The sequence below is a fragment of the Barbus barbus genome (assembly GCF_936440315.1).
Source record: "Barbus barbus genome assembly, chromosome: 16".
Taxonomy (NCBI): Eukaryota; Metazoa; Chordata; class Actinopteri; order Cypriniformes; family Cyprinidae; genus Barbus; species Barbus barbus.
In genome coordinates, this window is record NC_136744.1 from 6,375,582 (window position 1) to 6,395,096 (window position 19,515).

General features: G+C 39.3%; 1 protein-coding gene across 10 annotated transcripts; it reads left to right on the forward strand.

Annotated features, from left to right (window-relative positions):
- The first annotated feature begins 451 nt into the window (after window positions 1–451).
- Window positions 452–18,642, forward strand: LOC306882796 (uncharacterized protein). 10 transcript variants are annotated; one of them, XR_013785292.1, is made up of 15 exons: window positions 452–803; window positions 2,927–3,030; window positions 4,015–4,666; window positions 7,465–8,746; window positions 9,413–9,510; window positions 12,187–12,286; window positions 12,375–12,667; window positions 14,302–14,496; window positions 14,608–14,695; window positions 15,015–15,133; window positions 15,249–17,255; window positions 17,325–17,974; window positions 18,057–18,145; window positions 18,237–18,257; window positions 18,362–18,638. XR_013785292.1 is itself a non-coding variant. In XM_079437688.1 (12 exons), exons 1-12 carry the CDS (start codon window positions 630–632, stop codon window positions 17,925–17,927), a joined length of 5,715 nt encoding a protein of 1,904 aa, XP_079293814.1. In that variant the 5' UTR covers window positions 452–629; the 3' UTR covers window positions 17,928–18,642. The 10 variants fall into 10 exon arrangements, 4 of the variants coding, with proteins under 4 accessions (XP_079293814.1, XP_079293816.1, XP_079293815.1 ...); XR_013785294.1 differs by having other exon boundaries at window positions 17,325–17,941; window positions 18,234–18,257; window positions 18,362–18,636; XR_013785291.1 differs by having other exon boundaries at window positions 17,325–18,145; window positions 18,362–18,642.
- The last annotated feature ends 873 nt before the right edge of the window (window positions 18,643–19,515 follow it).

Genomic DNA, 19,515 nt, shown 5'->3' on the forward strand with positions numbered 1-19,515 from the left:
ATGAAATATGTACATATCCTTGTTTACAAGTCATAGAATAAATGTACCATTCATTACTTTTACTGGGATCCAACTTTGTGTTAATTAGTCATCTAAATGTCAAAACACAATTTTAAATAGAATATTTGATTTAGCATTTTACATATAAGAATTTATATCAATAAATGAAATTAACAATTCTAATATGGCTGCTCAAGAAACACTTATCTTAATATGTAAGCTTAATATTTTTGTGGAAACAGTTTACATTTTTCCAGGAATCTTTGATTTAGAGAAAGTTCAAAAGAACCGTGTTTATTTTAATATAAAGCTTTTTAACATTATACAATTTAATTAATCCCTGCTTAAAATATATAATTTTTATGCAACAAATAAATGTATAAATTTAATTTAAACAAATCAAAATCTTACTGACCACATGTTGTTTATTGGCTGGTCTTGGCCTGACGTCATGTCCGGTGACGGCACAGGAAGCGAGCACGGACAGAGTCGGTTGTGTGTAATGAATGCGCTCTCATTCATATTATTTTTTTTTAATTCGCATTTACCTGTTGCAGGTATAATCGTCATCCTGCACCCAGGATAGTAACGACTCGACACCGGCGCAGAGACAGCGGCTACGCGTGGTTATGTACCGCGGTTCTAGGCCGCACAGAGGCGGCTATCATCCTCCGCCGTCGCGAGGCTTCGGTTCCCGTCCTGGAGCAGGCCATCCCCCGGATCCGTGCCGCCGGCCGTCCCCGCGGAGGAGATACTCTCCAGCCGATGAATACCGAGGAGGGAGACCTCCGCGAGGCTATGGGGTAACGTTATGAAGCAAACACTGCATTACACGGCTAAAGTATTGTTAAAGTGTTATGCATTATTTTCTCATTCCATTGATTACTTGTTGCAGTGTTATGTGCTTTAATAAAAATGCCTTGGAGTTATGATTTTATAGACATTTTATCATGGTATTCTTTGAAGTGCCATGTAAACGCCTTTTGTGAGTCTATATGATATTAAATCATGGTAAAAATGTGCATACATGCAGTGCATTCAGAGCGTACTACTTATATAATAATTATGATCAGATAAATGTACTCCAGCAGTAAAAAGTGTCTGAACAGCAAGATTTTTAATGTTTTTAAAGAATTCTCTTCTGCTCACCAAGCCTGCGTTTTGTTTTTATCCAAAAGACAGCAAAAACAGTAATATTGTAATATAAAAAAAAACTGCTTTCTATTTGTTTTTTTTAGGGTTCTTTGATGAGTAGAAAGTTCAGAAGAACAGCTTTTATCTGAAATAGAAATATTTGTAACATGTATAAAGGTTTAAAAAGATTTTTTTTGGAAGTGTGACCTGCCGATACCGATTTTTGCCGATACCGATTTTCTTTCTAAGAACTATAACTGACAGCATATACGAACAAAAATCAATGCAAAAATTATTACATCATAAAAGAAATGATTAAACATTACAATTCCCCCAATCTGGACTAAGTTACAGATTTACTCTCACTTAACTCTCAAACTAAAGTGCTCTGTGACTGGAAAGAAGAAATAATTAACTTACAATGAGTTGCTATATGTAACAAAACAGATCTCATTTTCCACTGTTTATGTTAAACGGTAATTTTTTCCCTAACCTTATTAAATGTCATCTTTCACATCAAATTCTTACTTTTTCAATGAATTCAGTTAGCACAATAAGAAACTGTAGAGCTGTTACCATTCAAATACAAGCTCCAGCTGCATCTGAAGTGGCATTAGATGCATTTACAGACAGTTTGATGAAGCTGAGGTGCCATACATGCATTTACACTGCAGAATTTCAAATGCATAAATAATTTAATACAATTCATGTTTTACATATTTTTTTTAAACATACAAATAAATGTTGAAAAAATGCAATGATACTTTTAAATATGACTAAAGCACCAGTAGGTGGTGGCAAGTGTCTGTTTTAATGAGTGAGTCATTTATTCATTCAACCGATTCATTCAGAAATCAGGCAAGTGACTGTACTTATGAATGGGCCACTGAATCATTGACTCTCTCGATGCGTTCAAAAACGTGGATTCATTCAGTAACGAAACACCGCTGTGTGTTGCTCGGAGACACACAACAGTTCTGCTGTGGCTTTGATCGGAACTATTGTCGCCAGCAAAATTGAGCAAAAACGCTGCTGGCAATAAAAGGATCGGCTTGGAATCGGCAGGACGTAAGACTGACCATTCTGATCACTGGCCGGTTAATCGGTGCATCATCTCTAGGCTTTATCATCACTTTTGATCAATTTAATTCACCCTTGCTAAATAAAAGTATTTCTGTAATTTCCTAATTTAATAATAAATACATAATTTTAAAATCTAATTACTCCAAGCATCTGAATGGTATAGTGCAGGGATCCTCAAATCTGGCCCACGAGATCCACTTTCCTGCAGTTTGATCAGGGTTGCAGCTAAACTCTGCAGCAGATTGGCCCTCCAGGGAAAGATTTGAGGAACCCTGGTATAGTGTATAATGTTACAAAAGGTTTTTATTTCAGATAAATAGCTGATCTTTGTATTCTTCAAAGAATCCTGAAAAAAAAGTACTCAACTGTTTTAAATATTGATGAATAATAATAAAATTCAACATGTTTTCTGAAGGATCATGTGACACTGAAGACTGGAGTAATGATGCTGAAAATTTAGCATTGTCATTACAGGAATAAATATTAAAATAGGCCTATATTCAAATAGAAAGCAGTTATTTTAAATGGAAAAATGTTTCACAATATTATTGCTTTCGCTGTATTTTGGGTCAAAACAATGCAGAGGCATGGCGAGCAGAAAAAAATTATATAAAAAATCTTACTGTCCAAAACCTTTTGACTGGTAGTGTACTTTTTTTAGTTTGTTATTCCGTGTATGAGTTAGTTATGTCCCCATGTTCCTTAACAGAGGTACAGCCCATCACCTCCTCGTGCTGGGCTCCCTGTTGATCACAGTCTGGTCATAACTGTGGGCAACGAGCTGACCCATCCAAGCGAAGCGCCCTATGTGCGGTAAGAGATGCAACCTGATGTACAACAATATATTGACTCTTAAAATTAGAATACACTGTGGCATTGTTAATCATGAAGAGATTTACAATGTCAATGCTGAAATGGTTGAGTAAAACTGTATGAAAACATTAAATGGCTGTGGATCACTACCAGACTTACACACTAAACATGCAGTTACGTGCGTCTTGTTCCTTGGAGATGCATGATAAATGAAAACGATATGTTCTGAAATAGTTTTAAAATATCAAATATGTTTATGTTCCATCGTGGTTTTTTTTGGGAAATCTGTCAACTCTGACTGGTCAAAATCTGCATACTGCAAGTCAGGCCCATGTAAAAAAAAAAAAATCTGGCAGAAATTTGTGTATTCCATCTTTTCTAATGCTATTGTGAGAATGAGGCTGATGGGGATTAGTGTGACCACTCTGTTGATTAAGTGTCTTTTTTTCCTGTTGCCATATATATTGTAATGAATTATCATTAGCAATTACTTTTCACCTCATATTTATCAGATATGTTGGCTATCAGTGCCCTACTCTCTAGGTATTGGGGTCACCATCTGGATTCGGTGGGTAGAAATGCCCAAGATTTGAGGGAGTAAAACATTGTTTTTAAATAAAAGTTTAATCTTAACAAACTGATTTGAGAAACAACTAGACCTGCTTATCTTTTGATGCCTGCCTCCAAACAGTGAACACATTCTTAACTTTTGCTTTCATAATGGAGTAGTTCTTGCTCAAACTTGCATTTTTTCCTTTTTCATCCTATTCAAAATCAGTAGATTGGCAGCATTCTCTGGAGCGTATCCCCTAAGGGATAAGTGTTTTTTTTTTTTTTTTTTCATAATTTAATACCACAGCGCTTGAAGCTGTCAAGTGTAATTATGAAGATATTTTAACTTGAGCCCATAGACTCACTAGATATGCAATTTGTTTGTCCATGTCCTTCAGTTGCGGTTTATCATGTGATTATTTCTGTTGACAGAGATTATGCTGCTGGGGAATCAAAGTATAATAAGCCCCATTACTCTCCACGGAAGTCGAGCTATGATGGACACAGCGATAGAGGTTCGAGGAGGCGCAGTGTTAGTCGTGGCAGGAGCAGGCCGCGGAGTCGCAGTCCTGGCTACGGGCGCAGCAAAAGTCGCCAGCGCAGCAGGAGTCGGAGCTACAGTCGTGGCAGGAGTCCCGAACGGGCGAAGAGCCGAGCGCGTAGCAAGAGCAGAACCCGTGGGAGGAGCTACAGTAGAAGTAGAAGTAGAAGTCGAAGCGGAAGCCGTAGTCGCAGACAGAGTAGGGCCATGAGCAGGGCACGGAGCAAGAGTCGGCCACGGAGCCGCAGTCGCGAAAGGAGCCGCAGCAGGGGGAGAAGCAGAGGACGGAGTCGCGCTAGGAGCTGGAGCCGCAGCGCCAGTCGTAGTGGTAGCAGAAGCAGCAGCGGCTCCAGTAGGAGTCGCCGCAGCAGCGTCAACCGGAGAGTCAAATCAGGTGATTTTAGGGTCAAGGAGGAGGACTTTACTGAGCTGGAGAAGGCCAGACGACGTAAAGAAATTCAGGATATGCTTGTACAGCCTGCAAAGTCAATTTTGAAGAAAAGAATGGATTCCTCCGAGACAGATTCTCCCATGGTAGTGCAGGTAACCACCTCTCATTATGGCTTGGGAAATTTTGACATTCAAAAGCTGTTAATATTTATTCTTCACTTTATGTATGGTACTCTCAACTTAAGGCACTTTTAAGGCGTCATCGGATGCCCGTTTTCCACAAGTTGATATGATTCTTAATGAAAAGTCTATAACATACTTTGGTAAAAATTTCTCAATGGTAGTGTAAAACAACACCCTTTTTACTTTGTTAAAAACAGCTCTGTTCACAGCGACCCTTCATAAACAAAAGTAATCCACTGCGTCTTCAGTGGCTCAAATGTTGGGAGTAAATGACGACTGCTATGTTCATTAGTACATCCAACAACAAAGCCCTTCAATCGCTTAGGAGACATTCTTGTGTACACCTGCTGTAGCGTCGAAACAATGGCGGACTGATGACAGCTCACTCAGGGCGTAGCTGTGATAAAACCAAAGACTGACGCCACTGTCAATCAACAATCGTGGGAGGGGCCTGTGCAGAAATGCGTCACTCTGCCAAGAATCTGTGAACGGCTTGATTTGAGAAAGGGGTTATGATTTATGGGGATAAAAAAAAAAAACACTTGGTGGGTTTTTGTCATTATAGGGTGGTTGTTTACACGCACTGCCAAGACACATTTAAGTTCAAGCAACATGTAAAAGTGAATTTTGCATCCTATGACCCCTTTATGCCAGAAACACTTCACACAAGATATTTTCATGTTATAGCTGATAAACTTAAGCTAAATAAAAACTAAAAGCACAAATTTTAAATGCTGCAAGCAGTGTTGGGAAAAGTTACTTTTAAAACTAATGCGTTACGTTACTTTTGTGCTACTTTTTGTTCCCTGAGCTGGGCTTGCTTATTTTTAATAACAGAAATCCCAAACGTTATATTTTGGCAACTGTAAGGTCCCTTTTAGGGCTGTCAAAATGGTTGAAAAACTTAAATTTTAATTTTGTACTTAAATATTATCAATATTTGAATTTAAAATGCATAATTTCAGTTAAGGGGAAAAAAGCTTTTGGCTTCTCTCCTGAGGCCAGAGGGTGCATCCAGCAAAATATTACTAATGCACGTTTCTTCAAAGCAATAAAATAACACAACTATCTTTGCTGCGAGCACAGTACAGTTTCCGCGCTCGTTCACGCCTGACGCTGAAGTGAAGTTGAAGTGTGCGTCTGAAACGTCTCCTGTTTGATGTGCTTGTAAAGACGTTCTGCGACTGAATAAATGCACTTCTTGTCAAGAAAAAAAGAGACAGAATTAGCAGTTATGTGTGGGGTGGCAAACCCTAGGCCCCGCCCCTGCGTTAACGCGTTAAACTGAAAAAATGAATCGCCTGCGCACTAGTTTATATAGTTAAATACAAAGAACGACAAACCAATCACAAAGAGTACTTTCTTCATTTAAAAACATGATGCAGTGGGATGGGGAAAAACTGCCATAAAGTCTGGAGACATGTTTTTTTTTTTTAAGTTTAACTTTAATTTTACATGGCTTTCTAAACATGCGGCTCTCTTGTGCGAGTGCAACGGTGATAGATGTCCCTGTAGAAAATACGATAAATATGCGTTCTGTGTGAGCGGCTTGGTTTCAATTTTGACGTAAACAACATCTCTGCATTGATGTTCTTTTTCCGCAATATTTTGAATGAACAACCAGCATTGCTGTGTCTAGTGGGTTCAACTGGATAAGCTATGAAAAACATTAAAATGCAACAACACTTACATCGTCATTGCATCTTGTGTGCCACTGATAAGGCTGCCTGACACATACCTAAAATTTGAATGCAGTTTTGGGCATTCGAATGTAGAATTTTATAGAATTTTTTTAACATATATTTTTTATATGTAGAATTATATTTGAAATTCCAATTTTTATTTATTTTATTTTTTTGACAGCCCTTGTCCCTTTCACCCCAAAAATTACATTAATTAGCCTCAGACTGAAGGATTTGCCTCTGCAACTTTCTCCCAGTTTTCTCAACACAGGGTTAGGGGAGGTGTCAGTGAATGAATGGGAAAACAAAGTAACTTGCGTCACTTATTTTTGGCTCTTGATATTTTCCTGTAAATTTAAAAGTAATGTTACTTTACTAGTTACTTGAAAAAGTAATCTGATTACATAACTCGCATTACTTGCTATGCGTTACCCCCAACACTGGCTACAAGTGAAATTAGGCATTACATCATTATAAACTACTATGAAAAGTGAAAAATCGTTAGAGATTTATGGAAGATTTAAATGTTCAGTGCTTTTCTTTAAATAAGCATTTTAAATGACATTAGATGACGACAAATGTAAATGTTAAAATAAAAAATTAGTATGTACAATTTAATGTTGTCTGATAACCAGTATTGTGCTGATATATTGTGGTGCATCTCTTTTTGACAATCAAGGTGGCAATAGTGGCATTCAAATGTCTGTTGTTTACCTGAAGGCTTAAACAGTTTATGCTAATGTACATTATAGCGAGTGATCGCTGCATTATGATTTGTGCTCTGACACTTTTCAGAACGTAACAGTGCACAAATATGAGATTTCACATAGTATGTCACTTCATTCACTTCACTTTGAGTATGGTCTTGGTCTTTGGTTGGCCTACAGAGCTAAGGGGCAGCCACACTACGATTTTCATTCCATTCACTGTCATTCATACCGGTGCAACATGCTTATTTGCCTCTTCAAAGTTTAGTGTCACCACTGCTTTAGTTGATTAGCAGGGCCGTTATTTAATTGGCTTTATTTTTAGAAAGTAAAGAATGATGCTAGTGTCACTAAAGCATATTTAACTAATGTATTTCAGAATAGTGATTCCCCTCGAGGAAATCCAGATGGTGGTCTTTCACATGAGGCTGAACAGCTTCTCTGTGCACTTTCCAAAACCATGGATCCAGACTTGTTAGCATCCATGCTGGGTAAAAGCTCTGATAGTGGTGTTCTCGAAGAGCTGATTGGTAAGATCCAACCAGCCAGAGAGGGTGGAAGTGACCTGCTCCTCCCTCAAGAGAAGGGAAGACAGGTGAAATCAGACCTCACACAATTCCTTGGAATGATAGCCGAGATCACCCAATCACAGAATGTAAAAAAGAGTCATCCAGATATTGAAGATGAGGAGAAGTTCCTCTATGGGGAAGAAGAAGAGGGCAATGAGGTGAAACCAGCAAATTCCAACTTTCCAGGCACAAGTTACCCACAGTCTTGTGATATGCAGATAAAAGAACCTTACACATTTGGCCATACTGGAGAGAATGTGATGAGCCATTCACATAGAGACAGTAGGCAGACAGACAGGCATCATCCCTCGGCCACACCTGAGGTACATGCCAAGGAAGGACCTAATGACTTCCCACCTGGCGTTGGGCCACAGGACATCAAGGTGAGGAAGGAGGTAGAGGAATATGAGAAGATACAAGACTTGCTGAAAACAATTGGCTTGGACCTGGGTGTGGCTGAGATAAGCAAGATGGCTGCTAGGACACAAGCGCGCCTGCACGGTAATACTCCTGCGAAGACACCAACTCATCGGCATTCGGATAGAATGCACCGGAGCCGTAGCAGGAGCTACAGCAGCAGTAACAGCAGGAGCTCCAGTCGCAGTCGGAGTAGCAGCCGAAGTAGAAGCAGAAGTCGTCGAAGCCGAAGTGGCAGTTTAGATCACACTTCAAGTCGCAGCAAGAAAAAGCCAGTTTCCCCAGAAAAAACATCTCCACGCTCACATAGTCAGAACAAGAAAGAGGCTCAACCTGGCATTGCTCAAGCAGAAAGCAGCTGGCCTACCACACCCACTGTGGGTCCTGGGACTCAGACATATCCCTCCCAACCCAGCCTCCCGGCACATCCCATGCCGCCATACCCTGGGCCACCCCCACGTGGGGTAATGCCACCTGACTACCCACCACGAGGTTACGAGACATATGGCAGGTATGTTCCATATATGCCTCCTGGATGGCCGATGTACCCACCTCCAGGTATGCCGGTACCTCCTCCCAGTCCAATGGATCCCTACAGCCTCCCTAACACTGAGCGACCCTTTCTTAAAGTCATCAAAACTATGCCGAATGAGAGTAAAGGCGATGATCAAAAAGGTTAGTGACCTTTAAAAGATATTATTCATAAAGAGCAATAGCTTACAGAAAATTCTAATTTTGGCCTTATGTATTTAACCTAATGTTGGTGCAGTTGATCAAAGGAGAATTTTGGAACAATGTTCACACAGTTCTGTTCAGTATAATGAAAGTTCATAGTGACCATGTCTGTAAAGCTCCTTGAAGGACCACAAAAGATTGTAAACGCACCATAAAGCAGTCTGTATAACTTGCAATATGCTATGGGCCAGATTTACTAAACACGGAATGCAATTCCTTGTGCAATTTCAGAGAAGCGCCAATAGGAGTGGAAAGTTCTGCGGGTGATATGCTGACATCGCACAAATTAAAGAACACAGATGCAACCAGATCATTTCCGTAATAAGCAAACACAATATACCAAGAGCAGCGCAAATTAGCGTAAGGTCGCAAACAAGCAGAGCAAATTATAATTAACGTGGCTTGGCAAATGATATGTTTGGATAATGTCTTCCTTGAGCTTCACAGACGTTGTCACAATGAATAATAGAAAAAAAGCTATGCAAAGATTGTTTAAAATCCTTTTATGTTCCATGGAAGAATGGTAGTCATGGTTTCACAATAACAAGGGTGATTTTAGACTTCACTCATCACAGTTTACCATCATGATTTGATTTATCCTCTCAGCACCCCCTAAATCAGATCCTGTGGCCTCTAAAGCTATCACCAGTGGCATTCAGAGGAAAGAAATGGAAGATAAGAATACTGCTAGCCAAAAACAAAAGGTAACTGCAAGAAATTTGATGGGAATGTGCGAACATCTCAAAATTGTTGTTTCATCTACAAAACGAAAGTTTTGTTCAAAAGTTTTATTTGTAGAGCTGAGAATCAAAAACGGGTTCTTGTTTGTTAATGAAGCCGAATGGAGAGAAAAAATGCAACATCTTGAACCTCTACAATCCTTAATTTTCTTTTGCCTTGTCCTTGGTGGTTGTGTGCAACACGTGACCAGTATGCGATTTGTATGATCCAATTGCCCCCCCCCCCCCCCCTAAGAGTTTCAAAGTGTTTAAGTTAACATCTTATTTAAATTTAATTGGGGAGGAAAAACAAAAAAATGCTGTCCAAAATACAACCCGAATTCTGGAAATGTTGGGAAGTTTTTAAAATTTGAATAAAATGAAAACTAAAAGACTTTCAAATCACGTGAGCCAATATTTTATTCATAATAGAACATAGATAACGTAACGTTTAATTTGATGCCTGCTACAGGTCTCAAAATAGTTGGGACGGGGGCGCGTTTACCATGGTGTAGCATCTCCTCTTCTTTTCAAAACAGTTTGAAGACGTCTGGGCATCGAGGTTATGAGTTTCTGGAGTTTTGGTGTTGGAATTTGGTCCCATTCATGCCTGATATAGGTTTCCAGCTGCTGAAGAGTTTGTGGTCGTCTTTGATGCATTTTTCGTTTAATGATGCGCCAAATGTTCTCTATAGAGAATATATATTGGCAGGCAGGCCAATTCAGCACCCGGACTCTTCTACTACGAAGCCATGCTGTTGTAATAGCTGCAGTATGTGGTTTTGCGTTGTCCAGCTGAAATGCACAAGGCCTTCCCTGAAATAGACTTCGTCTGGAGGGGGAGCATATGTTCCTCTAAAACCTTTTATATACCTTTCAGCATTCATAGTGCCTTCCAAAACATGCAAGCTGCCCATACCATATGCACTTATGCACCCCCATACCATCAGAGATGCTGGCTTTTGAACTGAACGCTGATGACATGCTGGAAGGTCTCCCTCCTCTTTAGCCAGGAGGACACGGCGTCTGTGATTTCCAACAAGAATGTCAAATTTGGACTCGTCTGACCATGGAACACTTTTCCACTTTGAAACAGTCCGTTTTAAATGAGCCTTGGCCCACAGGACACAACTGCGCTTCTGGACCATGTTCATATATGGCTTCCTTTTTGCATAAAGCTTTAGTTGTGCATCTGCAGATGGCACGGCAGATTGTGTTTACCGACAGTGGTTTCTGGAAGTATTCCTGGGCCCATTTAATAATGTCAATGACAGAATCAAGCCGATGAGTGATGCAGTGTCGTCTGAGGGCCCGAAGACCACGGGCATCCAACAAAGGTCTTCAGCCTTGTCCCTTACGCAGAGATTTCACCAGTTTCTCTGAATCTTTCAATGATGTTATGCACTGTAGATGATGACATTTGCAAAGCCTTTGCGATTTGATGTTGAGGAATGTTGTTTTTAAAGTATTCCACAATCTTTTTGCACGCTCTTTCACAGATTGGAGAGTCTCTGCCCATCTTTACTTCTGAGAGACTCTGCCTCTCTAAGACATCCCTTTTATAGCTAGACCTGATGTCAGTTAACTTAATTAGTTGCTACATGTTCTACCAACTCAGGGGTCTGCAACCTTCAATGTCAAAAGAGCCATTTTGGCCCCTTTCCCACCGAATAAAATTCACGTGGAGCCACAAAATATTTGATGCCCAAATAAAGATAACACAGCATATAGCTAAAGTTTTATATTCAGTTATGTTACAGGGCAGGGAAGTAGCAATAATTTCAGAAGTGAGGGTAATAACAATAATAATAATTATTATAATATTTGTATAATTGACAAAAAAAAAAAATTATATATCACTTTTAATTGGCTAAGAAATAAAATACACTGCTGGACAATAACCAATAATTAGTCTTCTATAATATTTTTGATAATTTTTTTAGTTTTGGACTTTCTGCGCGAGAGGGCCCTCCGGCTTCTAGTATGAATCAAACATACAGCACGTGAGAGTGTTCAGCACTCCGTGATGTTCACATCGTTTTGGATACGAATAAAACGTATCCAAAGCGACATGACTTTTTTTTCTTTTAATTTAAATCTAGTTTTATTAACATTGGCCCTTGAAAACCTCCACTTTAACACACTTGACTGAGAAAAAGTGCAGAGGAAGAGTTTAGATTGTATTAAAAGTCGGGGGACACCTCCCCCGCGTGTTGCACACCCGCGCTACAGGGAGCCACCGCAGAGATGAAAGAGCCACGGGTTGCCGACCCCTGTCCCAGCTGAATCTTTTCAAAATTTCTTGCTTTTTCAGCCCTTTGTGCCAACTTTTTTTGAGACCTGTAGCAGGCATCAAATTAGCTCATTTAGTGGATAAAAGTGCTAAATTTCTCAGTTTATACATTTATGTTCTCTGTTCTATTGTGAATAAAATATTGGCTCATGTGATTTGAAAGTGTTTGTTTTCATTTTATTTAAATGTAAAAAATGTCCCAACATTTCCGGAATTCGGTTTGTAAAATTCTTTTAAAATGTTTGTGTACATTTTGGGGGGAAATAAGGAAGTGGAATCAGAAGCACAATTGTTAAATTCATCAGGATTCCCATTCCTTTGTTTTTGCTGATGAAGAAATTTAAGGCTCTAATAAAATTCTGTCTCAGGTCATGGAAGAGCTTGAAAAGCTAAAAAAGGAGAAAGAAGGGCGATACAAGAGGAAAGAAAATCTCTTAAAGGATGTGGAGACATTGAGAAAACAGCAAGGTATTTCCCTCTGACTAAAATGGAAGTGTTTTCTTTATAAATATGTAAGGGCTTACTGTATTATACAGTGCTTGATTTGTTCCTTTAGGGGAGCTTCTTCGAAAGAAGCGAAGGGAGAAGGATGGCCACAAGGACCCTGTCCTCATCAAGCTCGGTCATCTCCAAGAAGATGCAATGGCCCAAATCTCTAAATTGCGTGCTGAAAAGAGAGAGGCAGATCAAAAATATGAAGAGCTGGTCAAAGTGGCTCTTATTCTCGGTATAGACTACAAAGACTCGAAGATCTCTGGGGACCATGGGCAGCAGCCCCTTCAGAGTAAGAAGGAGTCAGCCAGAAGCCCAGAGAAATCAGGGGCCAAAACCAGCACCTCATACACTAAGGTAGAGTTGCTAATTCTGTTACAGGAAAGGTACTTGCGCTTGATTGGCTTTTTCATAGTTAGGAATTAGACTGCCACTTTTTTCAAGTGGCATTTTATCATCTTGACAGTGATTCCACATAATTTTCAACATTCAGTAATTTTTAAAATAGCTGCATTGTTTTTTTTCTCAGTAAAAAATTACCCCTAATGAAATTAAAAATACTCAAAAATATGTATTTGAAACAATCTTCACTCACATGAGATGAAGACTTCAGTCATATCAGTAGCCTATTCTGTAGACTATTTTATTTTACATAGAGGGTCATCGCCAAAATGTATTTGGTACTCTTGAAACATTATTGGGTATTATTTTTTTACAGATGCTTTTATAGTCCAGTGGTTCTGAAATTAAGACAAGTACCACCTTTGATCAAATCAGGCCATCCAAGTAACTGTGAGCAACATAATGCCGTATTTAGATTATTAAGATCAATATTCCTGTAGTTCAGTTTAACCATGCTGCATGCCTTTGCAGAGCTGTGGAAGGACCCTGAGGAGTAACATCTAAAAACACACATACACTACAATAGTAACTTTTAGAGAGGATTAGAATATACTTGCCTTTGGTTATAGCACTTAAATGCTTCCTTGAGATTAAACAGAATAACATGCTGCTTTTTCCTTGATTTAAATCAGCTTTTGTGGCTCTTTCAGCACAGAATAAATTCTGCACAGACCAAATGGCAGCATTTTTGGTATAGTTGTAAGCCACCTGAGACATTTTGTGTACTCCTGGTGGTATCACAACGTACCACCGTTTGAAAACCACTGTTTCAGTTCAAAGTGACTTATAGTTGGACAAATGTATATTGGGGCACAAATTAAGAATTTGTTTCCACAATATATTTATTGGTTGTCCCGATTTACTGATTTGTTCTCTTGTTTTAAGTCGTGGCCACAATTTACTAATTTGTTTCCATGATGTAGTAAATCGTGGCTATGATTTACTAAACTGGAAGTTTGTAATTCTTATACAGGACATCAGCAACTTCTGTAATGTATGAAACACTATTATGGGATATTTTTTCTATAGCGTAGATTTGTTTAATCATAAAAGCATTCTAGCGTAATAGCATAGCGTTGTTTAATCATAATTATGTGTTTGTGTTTATATATAATGTTATATACTAGTCCCTAAGTTCTTTATTATTGGCATCACAATTTTAAGGGATATATCTATATATATCTATCTATCTCTCAGTAAAAGTGTTTTGATATCTTCAAATGTGTTATGAATGTGTTTTTATTGTATTGGCGTTTGATGATTTTATTCATGAATTTAATGTTATATGATATAAAAGCCATTTTACATCTCATTTTAAAATGGCTTTTTAAAAACCATTAGTTTTATAGTAGTCAAATAATTGAAGTATTAAACCCATGGGTAACTTCTCCCCGACTGGAAAACAGATGGCCTATTTTGCAAAGGTAAGTCTCCTATGACAAACTTTAATGATTAGCTATAGGATTATATTTGTTTCTTTGAAAAGCTTTTCTTCTTTCATTTAAAAAATAGATACCTCTGGAGTATTTGATTCAGCTTGCTTAGTCACTTTTACTTATGCATTTTTTGTACTGCCTAAATTAATCTAGGTAGCCTCCTCAAAATCAAGAGCATCTCCTGAAAAACCAAAGTCTCCTCTTCCGTCGAGCAGCCATTCCCTGGACACTGCTGCCGAGCAGTTCGAGTACTACGACGCAGGAAACCACTGGTGTAAAAACTGCAATGTTACCAGTGGTTCAATGTTTGATTATTTCATGCATTTGCACAGCAAAACCCATAGGAAGGTATGTGTGCTAATACACAAATTCAGTTTTGTTTTTTGTTTTTAGAATGCTGCGTTTATTTCTGCCAGTCGCATCTCTGCTTCAATCATCAATTGTTTTGCTCCTGTATAGACTTTAGATCCTTATGACAGACCTTGGGCAAAATCAGATAGTGAAAAGAAACCCCCAGCTGGAAAGAGGACTTCAAAGCCAGCCAAAGGTAACAACATCTTTATGAAATGTGATTTGCTAATTAGAAAACACATTCATTTTGTTTAAGTTAAAGCAATTAAATTGTTTTAACACATGCACCGTTAAGGATTTGGAATCATTAAATGGAATCTGAGGGTCAAAGAACGAGAATCATTCAGTTTCTTTATGATTCTCTTCCCTAATTGGTCCCATGTTAATTGCAGTGTCCTAAACTGTGGTTTTCTTGCAGTGTGCCTCAAGCAGATCAAGGGTAAATTACCAGCCATCAAAACCATTACACATTACTGGTAAATGTATTTAATTTTGTGCTGTATTCTTTCCTTTAGGCTCTGAGTTCTTGATCCCTGTAAGGGGATTCTTCTGCCACGTATGTGAAGAGTTCTTTGGTGATCCCATTTGTGCTGAGGCCCATGTCACCTGCCATGCTCACAATGAGAAATACAAGGTAAATATCAAACATGATATTCATTATAAATATAATTAGGGTTAGGATATGACTGCAAATTATACCTTTTTTTTTTTACCAGATTTAATTGTTTCATATGCATTGATTTCAACAGACAAAAATGTATGAAAATCCCCTCTATGAACAAAGGAGGAACCTGGACCGTCAGGCTGGCTTGGAGAGCCAAAAGAGTTCAGAGCACAAACGAAAACATGAAGACGAGGAACAAGATGATATGAAGAAATCCAAACACAGCAAAGGAAAAATGTCAAGTAAAGAAGTGGAGACAAAACCACAGTACAGCAAGGAAGAGGAGTATAAGAATATCAAAGAGAGCGAGAATAAGCTCAAGGAGAAATACAAGAAAGGGGATATAGATAAACAGAAATACAAGGAGGATGATGAGAGAGCCAAAATAAAAAAGGAAGAGGATGAGAGAGCTAGGTACAAAAAAGATGATGATGAGCGAAGCAGCTTCAGAAAAGAAGAGGAATACACATATAGGTACAGGAAGGAGGAAGGGGAGAGAGCCAAGTACGAAGAGGACCGATTTAGAAACAGAGATGATGATGATGATGAACACTATCGATATAGAGAAGAGGATGACAGATATAGATTTAGAAGGGATGATGACAGAGGCCGATATTGTAAAGAAGAGGACAAGCCCAAGTATGGCAAAGAAGATGATAAGAAGTACAAATGCACTCGGGAGGTCGAAGAGAAGAAGTCAAAATACAAAGATGAGGACTGGGGGAAGTGGCCGAAATCAAAGTGGGACGAGGACCAAGACAGTAATGGAAAGTATGAAAAAAAGGAAAATAAAGCTCAGCACCAGAAGGGCAAGGCTGGTTATTCCAAAGATGACAAGGAGAGCACAGGAAAGTTCAGTGCTAAAGATGGCAAATCAGAAGCAGAGAAACCCAGCGAGCCTCCTAAAATATTATGTGGCCCAAGTCCCGCCTTGCTTGCTAAACTTCGCAGGAAGAACGAGGATGCTGCTGGTCGGCCTGGCTTTGGAAAGTTTGGTATGAAAAAGCCACAGAAGACTGCTCTGGAGAAAGAGGCAGAGAGGATGGCAGCACAATTCTTAAAGGACGAGGAAGAGAGTATGCCTTCTGAAATGGCAGAAAACAAGGATGCTGAGCTAGATCCTTTTTCCAAGTCTATAGCTGCTGCAAAATCCATTGCTATTAAATTGACAGGAAAGTCTTTGCTGCCCCCCTCAGGTGAATGGCTAGCATACAACGAAAATAAAACTAATCCTAATTTACCTACTCCCTCATCTCCCATGGTTATTAGGAAGTCTTACACAGGTGTGCAAAATAAACCAACACCATCTGCTGACAAATCTCCTACACCTGTAACAGGAACTCAGAAGGGCCCAACATTGTCAGCAGACCTCATCTCTAAGGCATTTAGTGGAGAAGAGGTGCAATTAAAACAAACCAAGGACACCCCTGCAAACCCTGTAGATATCTTTAGCGTATCCGTACCTGTTCAGTCTCCCACTGTAGCGCCAAAAATTGTAAATTCCAGCCAGATGAAAACTGTTACTCCCAGTCAACGTTTTATTACTCTCGAGTCTGATGTGGCTGCTCCTGGAGTGCCTGAGGAGGAGCAGAAGCTCACCGTAATCCTTCGTCCTCCTCCTCAGCTTTCTTCTAATGCCAGAGACCTGCCCCCCAAAACTGTAAAGCCAAAGACAACTCTTGCAGCAGGAAAAGCAAAAGATTTGTTTGACATTTTCTACAGTGGCAGTGCCGCAGTTAAAACCTCTGTCGGTGGCAGTGTTGGTGACAAACACTACTTTGGATTTGCTCGTCAAGACAGTGCCTCAACCTGCAGAGAGTCCAACAATAAAGACAAAAATGCTAGTGATGTTTGCCAGAGCAAAGAACCTCTCAAGATCAACGACTCGAAAGTTCCCCTGAGAGATGAACCTCTCAAGAATGAGGATTCAGGAGTTACCCAAAAAGAACTCCCTAAGAACGAGGACTCAACAGTTACCTTGAGAGAAAAACCTCTAAAGAATGAGTCAGTAGTTGCCCAAAAAGAACCCCCCAAGAATGAGGACTCAGATCTTGCTCTAAGAGAAGAATCTCCCGAGAACGCAGACTCAGAGGTATCTCCCAAGAACAAAGACTCGGAGGTTGCCCAGAGAGAAGAATCTCCCAAGAACGAAGACTCTGAGGTTGCCCAGAGAGAAGAATCTCCCAAGAACAAAGACTCGGAGGTTGCCCAGAGAGAAGAATCTCCCAAGAACGAAGACTCTGAGGTTGCCCAGACAGAAGGACCCCCCAAGAATGAGGACTCAAATATTTCCCAGAGAGAAGAATCTCCCAAGAACGAAGACTCTGAGGTTGCCCAGACAGAAGGACCCCCCAAGAATGAGGACTCAAATATTTCCCAGAGAGAAGAATCTCCCAAAAACGAAGACTCTGAGGTTGCCCAGACAGAAGAACCCCCCAGGAGTGAGGAGTTGAATGTTGCCCAGAGAGAGGACTCTCCCAAGAACGAGGAATCAGAATTTGAGGATGCCATCTTGAAACCTGACCTTCCAAATGAAGATAATGCAAAAGAGGAAGATTTTGATGATCAAGTTCTTAAATCTATTGACATCTCTGTGGGGGATATAACTGTGATGGAAGTAGATAGTCAGGACACAATGCAGACAAATAATGAAGAGGAAAACCCTCTGGAATCTGAGGAACCCATGTCATTCTCTCCCCTTCCTGGTTCTTTCACGGAGCAAATAAACTTGGATACATTTGAATTCAATTTTGAGACTTTGTAAAGGACCTTGAAAGAGTATGTTTAGGGATGTACATGATACCTCTGAATGTAAATAAGTGATTTTGAAGTATTCTTTGTATTTGCTTTATCCAGTTAGAATGTTTCATGTCTATTCTTAACCTTTTGGCAGGTAATGCCAGTGAAAACGTGGACTGAAAAGCATTCATTCTGAAGTGGGTGCTGGGGAAGGAATCCCTCTAAGAAAATGAAAACTTTCAAGTAACGAACCCTTAATATGTGTGAAAGTTTTGCTATCTTGTCAAAAGCACCTGGTGTTGAGCTACTTGTTTCCTTATTTTGTTTCCAGCAGAAACCATTCCTTTTCCCAAAGGTAATGTAAAACATATAATGAATATGATGTGTATCAAACATTTAATCTGTAAAGCCATTTGCTTTGTTCGTTCCATTTAAATAAATTAAGATATTTTAATGCAGGAGCCAGAAAGATCCAGGCTCAGAGAAGAGAAATGGTGTGGAGTTCATGCTTCAAGGACATATGCGTTCACAACTCTGGCCAGAAAATGTCAGGCTTGGCCTCCGCAGTTTTTATTACACTGTACTCTGTATTGATGGCTTTTCTTTCCAGTTTCAGTTTTTTTACGGAATTGTGTTATAATGTTCACATTGCTACCATGCTACTTTAGCATCTACAGATAGTTGGTGTAATTGTACATGTTCTGTGCTAGCTCAAATAAATCACAGCAACACTTTCCGTCTTTGCCTCTTACTGATTATCTTATCTTGCTTATATTACTGCTGGTATTAGACTTGTGCATTCTTTTTTTGTTTGTTTTTTTGTTTTGCATAAAACATGAGCAGAACTGATTTCTGTGTAAATCGTTCATAAAACTTTTCTGTTAAGTACTTTGCCACATTGAGTAAAGCGGTTTGCGTAAATATGGTTTTATGAATTATATATACAAATCCTTTATGTTGGTGTTTCATGAATGAGGCGCACCGCACTGTATTTATTTGCATGTGCATCAAATGCAGTCGTGGCCAAAAATATCAGCACCCTTGGTAAATATGATCAAAGAAGGCTGTGAAAATTTATCTGCAATTACGAAATGTTTTTCTCTAATACACATTGGCCACAATTAATGGCACCCTTTTATTCAATACTTTTTGAAACCTCCATTTGCCAGTTGAACAGCTCTACATTTTCTCCTATAATGCCTGATGAGGTTCGAGAACACCTGATAAGAGATCAGAGACCATTCCTTCATCCAGAATCTCTCTAGACCCTTTAGATTCCCAGCTCCATGTTGGTGCTGCTTCTCTTCAGTTCACCTCACTCATTTTCTATGGGGTTCAGGTCAGAGGACTGGAATGGCCATAGCAGAAGCTTGGTTTTGTGCTCAGTGACCCATTTTTGTGTTGTTTTTGAGGTTTGTGTTTGGATTATTGTCCGGTTGAAAGATCCAAACATGGCCAATTATAAGATTTCTAACAGAGTCAGTCACTTATTGATTTTTGTATCTGTTGGTATTTGATAGAATCCATGATGCCACGTGTCTAAACAAGATGTCCAGGACCTCCAGCAGAAACATATGCCCACAACATCAAAAATACAGCAGTACAGGTACATC